We start from the raw sequence: 14597 nt of genomic DNA on the forward strand, positions 1-14597 counted from the left end.
AGCAGTGGTAGGTGTGGGGTGGTGATGAGAGAGGTTAAGGCACACTGGATAATTATTTTCCTAAACCATAAAAAACAAATTACATACACACACACATACATACACATATATATATATGTGTGTGTGTGTGTGTGTGTGTGTGTGTGTGTATATATATATATGTATAGATAGAGAGAGAGAGAGAGAGAAGGGGGAGGGAGAGCAAGTAAAGAAACAACCAGGAAAAAGAGCAACGTGCAAAACAATCATCTGTAGCAGGAGCAGCTGGCCGCGAGCTGCTGCAGTAGCTTCCTACACCACGAGAAAAATGCCAACAAGACTGGACTGCCATCCATCCAATGTAAGAAGAGAAACTGACCAATAACAACGAACAGCTGGAACTGGTCAATCAAAGACAGTCACATGACACACACACACATATGTGTGTGCATGCATACACAGCCATCTCGAAATTATAATGATCAGCAGGCCTAAAATCAAATTAACAGCTGATCCCTGTCCCATCCTGTTCCATTGTAGTCCCGGAACTAGTCCAACTAATGTTATAGGAACTGGACATTGCTGTTTTGCTCTGTTTGTGTGTGTTTGTGTGCTTGGGGTGGTGGTTGTTTGTTTGTTTGTTTGTTTTTCTGCTAATTCTTTTCAATTCTATGTGGCTGTTTGTTTTTTGGTTATTTTTTTTTTCAATTCTATATGGTCGTTTGTGTGACTGACTAACTTTGACATCTAACTTTACTTTCCCTCTAGCAGAAATATGTCTAAACAAAGAAATTAAAATTATATATATATATATATATATATATATATATATATATATATATATATATATAAGGAGAGTGAGAAAATAGAAAATAAAAGGGAAATAAATAAGGAAAAAAAAAAAGAAACAAGGCAGGAATGAAGAAGAAAAGATAAAGGGGTGAGAAAGAAAAGGGAAAGAAAAAGAGAGAGAAGAAAAAGGCTTGTAAAAAAAAAAGGAAGACATAAGGAATGAGAAAAAGAGAAGAAGAAAAATGGGAAAAAGAGAAAGAGAAGGAAAGGAATGGGAGATAGAGAGAGAAAATAAGAAAACAAGGATGAAAATCTAAGAAAAATGGGGAATCGTGAAGAGACAGCAGAGGATTTATAATGCTGCAGAGGTTGATAGTAAAGATGGCATGGTAATGCTATTCAGGGCGGGGTGGGGACAGGAGTAATAATGATGAGGGTGGTGATCATGGCAGCGGTGGTGGGGGATGTTATTATGACTATTGCACGATATTGGTGGCTGTGTATTAACAGTATACAGTGAGAGATGGTTGTGGTGGTCGCTGCTGCAGTTTTGGGTGTTATGTGATAAACAGTCATAGTAGTATGTGGCATATGGTAGGAGGAGTAATGGTGGTGGTGGTGGCGGCATTGTTGGTATTAAGACTAATGCATGGTACTAGTTGGATGAGTAAAGTATGACATACAGTGAGAAGGATGGTGGTCGTGGTGGTATTGTTTGGTAAACAGTCAAGTGTGGTGGTGGTTGTAGCTGGTGGCAAATGGATATCAATGGTAAATAATGATGGTGGCAATGGTAAATGGTAAAATTAGTACGGATAGTGATGGCAATAGTATGGTGATAATAATGGTATTAGCAACAGTATAGTGAAGGTGATGCTGGCGGTGATGACGATGGTGGAGATAGCAGTGGAAGAGAGAAGTTGGTGCTGATGGTATGTAGAAAGTCTTAAGGTGAGGGTGGGGAAGATGATTATAATCATGGTAAGCAGTGGCGGAGTAATGAAGATCATTATTCTTATTATCATCATCATTATTATTATTATTATTATTATTGAAATATAATATAAACAGCAAGAGATGGGTAGTAAAGAAAAAAAAACCCATCAGCATTGAAATCAATAGGGCATCTAAGATCTATGTGAGCAGAGGTGGCGGAGGAGGCTAAGTGGCAGATACTTGTTGCTGACTGAAATATTAGCAGCAGCAGCAGCAATATCTGATCGGCCATGTTTACAGCCATCAACATTGATATTACTACTACTACTACTACTACTACTACCGTTACCACCACTACTATCACTACTATTATTGTTAATGGTTTGCGGCTGCTGCAACAATCCTAGCTGTCACTGCCACTGCTGCTGTCACTGTCATCACCTTCGCTGCCACCCATCCTCATCTTTGTCATCACCGTTGTCATGATTATAACTGTCACCTTAAGAAACAAGCACATCCTAGTCACCACTTTCCCAACATCACTACTACCATCATCACCACTACCAGCAGCATCAATATTGTCAAAGACGGGTCTGTTCTGATCAGAGCAGCTGACCTGGGGGCTTAACACAGCAATTGCTGTCATCACACTCCACCATTGTCCACTGTCATCACTGACACAACCACCACCATCACCATCCACCATTACTGTCAGCCATCATCGTTGCCATAGTCTGTCATTACACCATAATTACACCACCGTCGATGTAATCACATAAAACATATCATCATTATTGCCAATCCTCATCACCAGAATCACAACCATTGCCACCACTGTCTTCACAGTATGACTATTGTTATCATCGTCTCCACCACTAACACCAACACCACCACCACTGTCAACACTGTGGCCACTACAAGTATAGCCACAGTCACCATGCTGTATTTGTGTAAGGCAACAGCTGTTTGCATTATGATGTGAGGGAGGAAAAAATGAAAGCTTTGTATTTTAAGTAAAAAGCAGGAACAACAGAACAATAAAATGATGCTGACAACATCGACAATAACAAAACATCTTAACCAGACATTACAATGGACAAGTAGAGTTGAATAACTTGCCCACACAGCGCAAGATACTCCTGCAACAAACAATAAGTCAGGAGTGATGATAATGATTAAACACACAACACAGCACCATGCATTTTAGTCGAGAGAACAGTCGATTAAATCAACCCCCATTACTAATAGATGAGCATTTTATTTTATTGGGCCTGTAGGGATGAGAGATAAAGTTGACATCAGTGCAATTTGAACTCAAAACCTAAAGGGTAGCAACTAAATGCAACAAGGCATTTCTGTCCAATGTTCTAATAGTTATGTTAATCTATTGATCATGATGTTGCTTGTTATTGCAGGTAACAACTGCCTGACACGCCGTTGGTTACGACAACGACGAGTGTTCCAGTTCATTCGATCAATGTAGTTTTTTTTTTTTCAGAGAGATTCAGCACGATACAGACTGTGACAAGGCTGGCCCTTTTGAATCACAGCTACAACCCATTTTTGCCAGCTGAGTGGACAGGAACAATGTGAAATAAAGTGTCTTACTGAAGGACACAATGTACCACCAGGAACTGAACTCAGGACCTTGTGACTGTAAGTCAAATACCCTCACCACTAAGCCACACATGATCCCAAATGCTGGGACCAGGAGACTAGTTGATTATCATCACTGACAATACTTCACTTGAAAGATGAAAATATAAAGTGAGTTTCAGCAAGATCTCAACTCAGGCAGTAGCAGTAGTAGTAGTGGTGGTGGTAGTAGTAGTAGTAGTAGTAGTAGTAGTAGTAGTAGACAAGGCCAGCAATTACTGAGGAGAAGAGGCGATTCAATTACATTGAACCCCAATATTTGATTAGTACTTTCTGTTATCGATTCTGGAAAGGTGAAAAAGTTAGCCTCAGCAGGATTTGAACCAAGAACATAAAGAGCTGGAGCAAATCCCATACAACATTTTCCAATGATCTAAGGATGCTGCCAATCTAATACCCTAATAATAATAATAAAAATGGTTTCAAATTAGGCATGAGGCCAGCAAGTTTGAGGGACAAGGCTTAATTAATTACTATATCAACCCCAGCACTTGACTGGTACTTTATCAAATCCCCCAAAAAGATGAAAGGGGAAGTCAACTTTGGGAGGATTTGAACTCAATGCAAAGAACCAAGATCAAAAGTATTTTCTTTAACACTAATGATTCTGCCAGTTAGCAATCATTAACGTTTCCTGATTTAGGCATAAGGCTAGCAATTTTGATGGGGTGGTGAGAAGTTCATTACACTGACCCCAATACTTGATTGCTACTTTCTTTTTTCAACCCTTTAAGGATGAAAGGCAATGTTGACCTCAGCATGATTTGAACACAGGACATAAACAGCTGGAACAATTAATGCATGGCACTTTTCTCCCTAATGCACCAATGGGTCTGCCAATCTGTCCAAATAATATTTTTTAATTAAGCATAGAAGATGATGTTTTTATGGAAATTCAGGAATGGAAGTTGTGACATTCTTGCATTATCCACAAGAAACATTAACATAGGGGAAAGAGAATAGCTTCTTCTTTGGACATGATTAGTTGACCAGCTTAACATTAGCCAACAGAAATAGTAATTTGAAAGATAAAAAACAAGGGCGGAAATTTGGGGGTTAGAGAACAGTCATTTACAATGACCTCAGTACACAGCTGGTACTTCATTTTGAAGGATGAAAAGGTATAGTTGAATTTGGTGGGACTGACTTCAAACACAGGCAGAAGGCCATGTATTTAGAAGGACAGGGAACAGTCAATTATATGGACAGGACCCTGTACCTGACTGGTATATGTTTTATCTGTCCATCCAACCACCACGAAGCTGAAAGTGGCAGGAATTGAACTCAAAATACAAAGAATTTAGCCAAATATGACAAAGCATTTTTCTCAGCTATATTACCACTTCCACCAGTTCAGTCTAGGCAAAAGGTTACATAAATTCCACTACCATCACCCATACTTGACCAGCACTTGTTTTATTAATCTCAGGAGGATCAAAATGCAAAGGCCACCTCCCATGAAAAGTGGGATATAAACTAAATACTGCAAGGTATTTCATATGGTACTCTCCAATGCCAGAAATTTGTTGGGGAGATGAGGCATGTAGTTAAATCCCCTCTATAGTGACTTGATATACAATAGCAGGTTCTCCATACTTATGAAAGATTCCTGAAGAGAGAGAGAGAGAGTTTAGGGAGTTTGGTAAGGATAGGAGCTAGCTCTGGAGTGTATTATTTGAAGGTGAAAGAAGGGGCCATTGTTGGAACCTGTTGCCATCAACCCACACTGAAAAATGAAAGGCAAAACTGTGTGGCAGGATTTCAATATACAACAGAACAAAGGGATGTAACTAAATGCAAAAAGTAATTTTTTCTAATGCTTTACTATTTCTGCCAATAATATTAAATAATAATTAAATATTAATCAATAATTATTTCTATTATAGGCACAAGGCCTGAAATTTTGGAGGCGGTGGCAACTTGATTACATCAACCCCAGTACTTGACTGATACTTCATTTTATCCCCACCCCCAACACAATGAAAGGCAAAGTTGACCTCAGCAGAATTTGAACTCAAAGAGTAAAAGCTGGATGAAATGCCGCTAAGCATTTTGTTCAGTGTGCTAACAATTCTGTTAGCTTGCTGCCTTAAAATATTAATTAATTAATAATTAATGATGATGATTTCTAACATAATGATAATTTCTTATGAACAGGAAACTGCTAGATGGCAAAGAAAGTAGACCTGTTGAACTTTTAATTTGGTCCTTGCATATTACAGCTATTTATATTCACCCCCTTTCCTACAGAAATCTACCTTGGCTGTTGATGGGGAGGGGGGAAGTATAGAGGATCAACTAAAGCTGACTTTGGTGAGATAAGAACTTAAAACAATAAGACACCCAACTTTGAATTCAGTGAAGTACTCTTACGGTGTTGCTGCACCACACAGATGACCAGCAACCATCAGGGTTATTGTTGGTTTGGGACCTAGTGCTCAATGAGATCAGTAATCCTACACCACACCTACCCTAACAGATAAGCTTCAGGCAACAGCACCATCTGGAGAGTGAGTTAGCCACAATATGGTGGCAAAAGGTGGATACCAGTAATATACTATGGTCAAGACAACAGCATTTATCCACATACACACACCAAACCAAATGCAGCCTGTCTGCTACAAAAATCAGGCAATATGCTGAAGTCAAAACAAAACGGTAACATTATGATTTTTGTCTCCTCTGACTGAATATTTCTGTAATAGGAACGAGGAAGTCTTACAATATGTGTGCACAGATGTGGGGGTGACAATCATGCCTTTCTCAAAACCTTAGAAAGTATTAACAGAAACAATACTGTTAGTTCTAATAGTACAGGTACCATCACGATCACAACCACACAACACTGACTGTCATTGCTGGTACTATTACTACAAACAACGAGAGTTTACAGTTGTTAAAAGAACAGATAATACAAAGGAGAAGAATGCAAGTGTGACACAATAAGGGATGTTAAAAAAAATACGCCTACTACAATAGACTGATGTGTGTGTGTATATGTACGTGTGTGTGTGTGTGTGTGTGTGTGTGAGTAGGGTGACAAAGCTCTCCGACAAGGTAAACATATTGAAAGGAATAATAAAGAGACAGGAAGAAAAGATGAACACCTATCATATGGTGCAGCAGTAGAGTGCAGAAGAGTGCAGTAAGCAGTGTGGTGGTGTTGTGAGCTGTCGTCGATGTAGATGGATTGCTAACGAAGAATGCAGCTCTTTGCAAAACAGTCATACTGGAAGTGTATGTGTCTTTGTATACATACGTACACACTGATAAGGATACATAAAATCACATTCCCAAGCCTGTATGTGTATGTATGTGTATATATACATAAATCATCATCCTATATATATATATATATATATATATATATATATATATATATATATACACATATTCAATTTTGAACACATACAAGTACTTATATTTGTGTGTGTGTGTGTGTGTGTGTGTGCATGTGTTATACACACTTGTACATTATGTAAGTGTTCAGTTGTGTGAGAGAGAGCGAAAGAATTGCTAGTTGCCGATTCTCACAGAAATGGCTTCTAGTAAAAATAAAAAAATAAATAAAAATGCAAGCTTTCAGCTGTTTAGAAACACACACACTCATACACCTACCTACCACACACAAAATAAAATTAAAATTATAAATCAACAAAAACAGTAAGACAAAAGGTGCAACAAAAAACACACACAAAAAACACAATTGTCAAATGAAAAGGAAATTAGAATTAGAATCAATACTGTGATGAATATAAACAAAGTTGACAAGACACAAAAGCCAGAACAAAAAGGCATTTTGTTTCTCACCATATGTCTCATTATCATCATCATCAACATAGACAAGCACCATATCATCATCATCATCATCACCACCATCAATACCGCTATCATTACCAAAAGAGTGAGAAATTAGCTCAAATCTTACATAACATATTTTTGCTCGTTTTGGTGGAAGGGGTGGGAGAGTGGGTGAACCTTCAGGTATTGAAAATGAAAGTAAAGAATTTTGACACGATTTTCGTCTTTCCCTTTTTTTTTCTTTTACTCTTTGATCTCGACTTATCAATAAAAAGGTAAAAAAGAGTAAAAAGATGGAATAAAAGAATGGTTTACTCAGAAGGAGAAGCGAAAAAATAATGGAAATGTAAGAAAAAATTTTTTTTTAAATAAAGAAAAAAAACCGGAGAAAAGAGAGGAATTTGTTACCTATATCATATGCAAACTGTTTCATAATGTTGACTGGATTTCATATGTGCATGTTGTTGATATAGATAGGAACGTTGTCCACAAAATACTACTACAACCACCACCAGTAGCAAAGAACAACAGCAGTAGTAGTAGTAGTAATAATAGTAGTAATAGCAATAGCAGCAGCAGCAACAACAACAGCAACTACTACTACTACTAATATGAAGAATCAACAATAAAAACTTCAATTGAATCAGCTAAGCTGGTAATAGAAACCGATGGATATATTCAATGAATCAAAACCAGCTCCGAAAACCAGGAAAAATTCTGATTACATATGTATGCATGCATACATACATACATATGTCGGAAGAGAAAATTCTTAATATCTACATCTGATTTGTTGTTGTTGTTATTTTTCCACAGACACACAACCAAACAGATGTGACACAAACACACACACGTATAGCGTTACACAAATAGACTGACAGACAGCCAGGTGTCTTCACTTACGACAGTTCTACTGAATGCAATACGAAAACAGAAGAATTATCATCTGAGCCATGACCAAATGGTTTGGTTTGCAAACAGAAGGAAAGCAAAACAGATGTGGAATAAACCAAAAGCAAAGTTGGCTCTTATTATTATTATTATTATTATTATGAATATTAATGTTACTGTTGTTATTGTTAACTGCTGCAGTTGTTGTTGGTGGTGGTCACATTTGTATTGAAAAATCCAACAGGCATAGTTAGTTAGTTGCTTGATTGATTTAGTTTGGTTTGGCTGTGATTTCGTTAACTACTAATACACTGGTAGTTTCCATGAGAACTATTCAGCAGTTCTGAGAGGAGTGAGGCCACAAGAAAGACCAAAAGCTGAGAGAGAGAGAGAGAGAGAAGAGAGAGGGAGGAGAGAGAAGAGAGAGGGAGAAGAAGAGAGAGAGAGAAGGAGAGAGGAGGGAAGGTGGTGGTGGGGAACATAGATTTTATTCAGTGGAAGAAATGATTTGCGAATGCCAAATGAGAAGAATTAAAAAACGGATAAAGGAAAATAGCCAACACATTTTAGGCCACAAATTCCTTAATTACTATTAAAAATAAAAAAGTCATTTAAAAAATTTTCCTTAATGAAATTATATTAGGAAAGTAATGCTATCTGTTGCATTTTCATTTCAATTCATATATATTTTCCATAAAATGTGAAGTTAATGGTGGTGGTAGTGTGAACAGGAAAGAAATTATTGTCACTCTTTGATTTAACAGAACACAATAGTGGACAGTTGTGTGAAGAGTTGTCCCAGCAGTTAATGATAGAATAGAATGGAATGGAATGAGGCTACATTGAAGATAAATCTACCATATGTCTGGCAATAAAACTTTCTTTGCCTCTCTCTCTCTTGGTAAAATCTGCTTTTATTGCTTGTTAATTTTCCAATCTCTTGCAAAAGAAATGTAAATATTTGAAAAAAACATTTTTTCCCTCTAAAAATACTGGACAAGGTTTTAATTTTGCATTGTATCTTTTACTTGTTTCAGTCATTAGGCTGTAACCATCCCAGGGCACCACCCTTGAAGAATTTTAGTCAAACAAATTGACACTCAGTACCTATTTTTTTTTTTTAATTTAAGTCTGGTACTTATTCTATCAGTCTATTTAGCCAAACTGCTAACTCATGGGGAAGTAAACACACCAACACCAGTATGCACACACATATGACAGGCTTCCTTCAGTTTCTGTCTACCAAATCATTTACAACCAGAAGTGAGGTTATAGTAGAAGACACTTGTCCAAGGTGCCACACAGGAGGACTAAAGCCAGAACCATGTTCCTGGGAAGCAATGACCATTTCTAGAAATTCTGAGATTAATGGTAGGGATAAGGGGAGAAGAAAATACAACTAAAAGGTATACAGATGTACTCATATCAAATCAACTTCAGGCCTGGTGAAAATAGTTGCAATACAGAGGACTCTGCTAAAGGGACCCAGAGGCCTGATGATGGTGCTAAATTAGGCAGCAGATTTAATTAAATCTACCAGCTGAGAACATCAAGAGGCCATCAGATGAACTTCCGAATAGTTTTGATCTTTAAAATTTCACTCGCAAGATTTAGGTCAATGTGAGGCTATGGAAGGAATATTTGTGGTAGTAAGTAGCATAAATTTAAAAAAATAAAAAATATAGTATAATCCATAACTTTTATCCCAATCTGGTAGAGTGATTGCATAGTAAACTTTTAAACCATACAACTATACCTGATCATACTTGTGGGTATGTCTCTACATTCAGAGTTAGAATTCTGCTCAAGCTGACATTGACTTTGATCCCTCTGATAAAATAAGTATGAGACAAATAGTGAGGGTGATTGATACTGCCAAATCATTAAAAAAAAAAAAACTGACTGTGTCTAGAGAAAATGTTATCCAATTGTTGTGTTGGAGTTTGAACTCAGAACACTGAGAGCTGAAACTAAATAAATACTGCAAGACATGTATTCTTTTATTCTTTTACTTGTTTCAGACACTTGACTGCGGCCATGCTGGAGCACCACCTTTAGTTGAACAAATCAACCCACAGACATTCTTTGCAAGCCTAGTACTTATTCTATCAGTCTCTTTTTCTGAACAGCTAAGTTACGGTGATGATGGGGGTACAAACACAAACATATGCGATGGGCTTCTTTTGCTTTCCATCTACCAAATCTACTCACAAGGCTTTGGTTGGCTCAAGGCTATAGTAGAAGACACTTGCCGAAGGTGCCATGCAGTGGGACTGAACCTGGAGCCATGTGGTTGGGAAGCAAGCTTCTTACCACACAGCCACTGATTCTGTGAACCCAGCAAGAAAATAATTACTTCAACTCAAAGTCAAAGTTTGAAGGGGCATACTCGCCACAGCTGAACTGACACTAGTTATTAGCCAGCCTTTATTTTACTAACTCTAGACAAAATGGGAAACTAAAGTAGGACTTTAGAACTAGATGGGACACAAACATTAGGTATTTTAGTCTATGAATCCATCATTTTTGTAAAAAAAGAAGAAAAAAAACAGAGATGTCTTCATGTGATTGCTTCACCAAACAACCACCACCTTAAATGAAGAGGAACATTTTAAATAATGTAACCTTAGATACTCCTAAAAAGATGGTGAGGTCATGGTTGGACTGCTTTTTATCATGAGTGTGCTCAGGATGACCCAGGGTTAAACAACAAAAGTAATGGCTTCACATTTTGGTACAAAGCCAGCAGTTTCAGGTGGTCTGTACATAAGTATCTCAATCATTGTATATCTGTGTTCAGCAAGAATTACAACTGCCTTCAAGCCTGATCTTTAGAGTAAGGGTTACAATCACAATAAACCTTCTGCTTCATAAGGAGCACAGCGATAGAGTGGGTCTCCAGCAGATCTAGCTATATGAAAGTTAAGTCATACTGGTGGTCATTATAAAACATCCAAGGTGTTAGAAAACAGCTCAAAGAGTTGATAATTGTCTCCACTACTTTCAAAATGATGGACATGGGAAGCGAGTGCAATAGAATGATAACTGGCAGAGCCAGAGGAGAAGCCCTTCTTGGGAATGGTACACACTGCAGCACATTATTTAAAAAAAAAAAAAAATAGGTGTAGGAGAGGTTGTGTGGTAAGTAGCTTGCTTACAGTCCCACTGCATGGTACCTTGGGCAAGTGTTTTCTACTATAGCCTCGGGCCGACCAAAGCCTTGTGAGCGGATTTGGTAGACGGGAACTGAAAGAATCCCGTTGTATAAATGTGTATGTGCGTTTGTGTGTGTATGTTTGTGTGCCTGTGTTTGTCCCCCCAATATTCTTTGACAACCGATGGTGGTGTGTTTACGTCCCTGTAACTTAGCGGTTCAGCAAAAGAGACCGTTAGAATAAGTACTAGGCTTATAAAGAATAAGTCCTGGAGTCGATTTGCTTGACTAAAGGCAGTGCTCCAGCATGGCCACAGTCAAATGACTGAAACAAGTAAAAGAGTAAAGAGAGATAGTGAGAGAGAGAGATAGTGAGAGAGAGAGAAAGAGAGAGAGAGAGCATTAAGTGATGAACATAGAAGCTAACTCTGGCATACATCATTTGAAAGTACTGATCTCTTGACTGGTCTCATACCCTCAACATTCAAGCAACCTTGACTCATACTATTTCCCACCTCTCATCACTTTTGGTGCCTCCAACTGTCTTGGTCCCACACTAACCATTATGCCTAATCCTTTACCCCAGAACATTGATTCTTTGGAATCCTGTCTTCAGGTCATGAGTCTTCAGACTCAAAAAAGTTTTTTTTTTAATAGTTATAAAACCTCTTTTCATATTTACATTAATAATTCCATCATAAATTTTATGTCGAATTTTTCTAAAATTATGTTGCAACATTCAACTTCATAACACAAAAGCTACTTAGTAAATACCTCCAAATTCTTGATTATTTTCCAAATTAACTGAAGTACACAGACAGTATTTCATTAGAAATATAATCATGAAAAGGTTAATGTAAGACATCTTTGGTCTCTTCTTTAATATTGGTTATATAATGGTGCTTCCTTAATCTCTCAGTAAGGTCACAATGGAGATTTAAATTATAGTTCTGGACTCAAGCCAGGTACAATTCATGAACAATTACTATAGAATTTCTATTGACAAGGCATCATCACATAACATATATAGCCAATGAAGGGGAAACTAAATCTGGTTAGTTTCACTTTCAAACACTCACCCACTCACACAGTTGTATCTATATGTCAAACTAACTGACACACATTCAAGCAAACAAATAAACTCTGGTATGGCTGTCTAATATGCTAGAAACAACAAATCTCTCTCAAATCCCACCCAATGACCTTGAAGTATACATGGAATGAGGAGGTCCTCAATATATAAACAACAGTTGGTCATATCAGAAATGCATCTGAATCAGCACTAAGCAAGCAGAAATGCTTATCTGATCAATGCTAACTTGGGCCTACATCAACAATTAACTGCACAAGCTTTACACTGCTGCATTTAAACTTCCAGTAAAGGAGAGTTAAAACTGCTGAAGAGTCACTGCTCCTCCTCTGTCGTCCCCCAGGTCAGCTGGATGTTTTTTTTATTTTTAAATTCATTATACAATAGTAGAAGCAAGATAGTACAGTACCCTATCTAACTGGCTAACTAACCATCATCCTTGGTTGTGAATCGAAATCCAGTGCATGCACACCGATGCTTCTGTGCAAAACAATACTTATTCTGCATTGCCTCAATCCACCTAGTTGTTGGAAATAAATGCCTACAACACATTAGCTAAACAACAACACAAGCATCATATCCAAGATATTGATCATACGTCCACATAAAACCACAAATCCAGAGCTATGTACACACATATCTGCTCTTTAACTTAATGTTTTTAAGTTGAGAAGATTTACATTTTGAGATTTATAAATATTAACAAACAACTCCTACTAACCAATACATCAAAAGGGGAAGTCGTCACACTTGCCTGGAAACATAAAATAACCAGCATATTAGTCTGGCTTTAACTTAATAATTTATCAGAGATTCTAGTGAAAACCGACTTTATTATGGATGCAATTTTCTAACATTAATGACTGTACACAAACAGTGTCCATTCTAAAGACTGTGGTGATGATGAACTTCACAAACAGAGATTTAATTAAGACATTGGCAAGTTGAGCAACTACAGAGAAACTCCTTTATTACTTTGTGGTTTACTGGTGGCAAACCCTAAACTGAACAACCCTATTACAAAAAGTGGCCCAACTATGATCCTTTCTTTATATTTTGTATCAGTATATCTAAGATTACATTAGTCTATGTATCTATGGAGTAAGGTGTTGCTGAAAGCAAATTGGCTGTTATAGGTGTACACATACAGTGACCATTCTAAAGATTCTAATGGTGGCGGAGGAAGTTCATTAACAGATTTAATTAATCTAATTGGCAGGTTGAGCAATTACACAGAAGTTCCTTTACTGCATTGTAGTTCAGTAGCGGCAAATGTTTAGCGAAAGTCAACCCTAAATCAAACAAAGCTAACACCTGAGGTTTCCAGGTGTGTCCCACACCCTTCACCCAATTCTTTTTTCAATGCATCTATGACTACATTGTTCAATATGTCTTTTTCTGAAAAAGACAAAAAGGTAAGGTATTGAGGGTGAATTGGCTGTGATTTGTAGTTAGTCAAATGATTGCATGCAAGGCCTTTCACTGATTCATAGTTCAGTAATAGATAAGTATTTGAAAGCTTAGTACAATGACATGCAACCTATTCTGTTAGAGTTCACAATATTTTTTTACATAATCCTCACCCAATGTCCACTGAGACCAAAATTCAACATTTAAATATAAATTTCATTCAAACTATAATAAAAGAAAAACAAATATAAAAAAAGCACTAGTCACACCTGAAAAGTGGTGGGTGAGTTAATAGGTGCAGACATGGCAGTGTGGTTAAGAAATCTGCTTCCCAACCAATGGTTTCAAGTTCAGTCCCACTATGTGACCCCTTGCTCAATTGTCCTCTACTATAGTCCTGGGTTGGCCAACATGTGAGTGGATTTTTGCTGATGGAAACTGAAAGAAGGCCATCACACACACATACAAATGTGTGTATGTGAGTGAGTGTGTGTGTGTGTCTGTGTATTTGTGTCTCCTTTTCTTGACATTACATAATAGTTGTAAATGTTTGTATGTCATACAAGCAGTATCATTCATTTCCTATATTTTGTGAAAAAATGTCTGGAGTGCAGTTGACAGGAAGGACATCAAGTCCAACTCATGCAAGGGGGGGGGGGAATGGACATTGAGAAGATGATGATGGTTATCATCTTAATTGTTAAAACATCAATATGTATACAACTTTCTCCTAAATATACGTATATTACTAAGAATTACCAACTAAAACGGGGCCTATGCTGGCCACTTTATGCCTCTGTGGGTTAGTGTACAGCTGTGCCAGATGTGAATTGCAAATGATGCGACAAAAAAAAAAACAAAAAAAAGTTCATCAGGATAAGACACTAC

General features: G+C 37.4%; 1 protein-coding gene across 12 annotated transcripts in view; it reads right to left on the reverse strand.

Moving 5' to 3' along the window:
• Positions 1-14597, reverse strand: part of LOC115213810 (probable phospholipid-transporting ATPase IA) — a 509671-nt gene that overhangs the window by 218137 nt on the left and 276937 nt on the right. The window contains exon 1 of one of the 12 annotated variants that reach the window (XM_029782684.2): positions 7573-8395. The exons of the other annotated variants lie outside the window; for them this stretch is intronic. Coding sequence (XP_029638544.1) covers positions 7573-7597 — 25 coding nt within the window. The 5' untranslated portion in view covers positions 7598-8395. Of the gene's footprint in view, positions 1-7572; positions 8396-14597 lie in introns of those variants that run through there. 12 annotated transcript variants of the gene reach the window in all.

Source organism: Octopus sinensis, linkage group LG7 (genome assembly GCF_006345805.1).
Source record: "Octopus sinensis linkage group LG7, ASM634580v1, whole genome shotgun sequence".
In the NCBI taxonomy this organism is placed as follows: domain Eukaryota; kingdom Metazoa; phylum Mollusca; class Cephalopoda; order Octopoda; family Octopodidae; genus Octopus; species Octopus sinensis.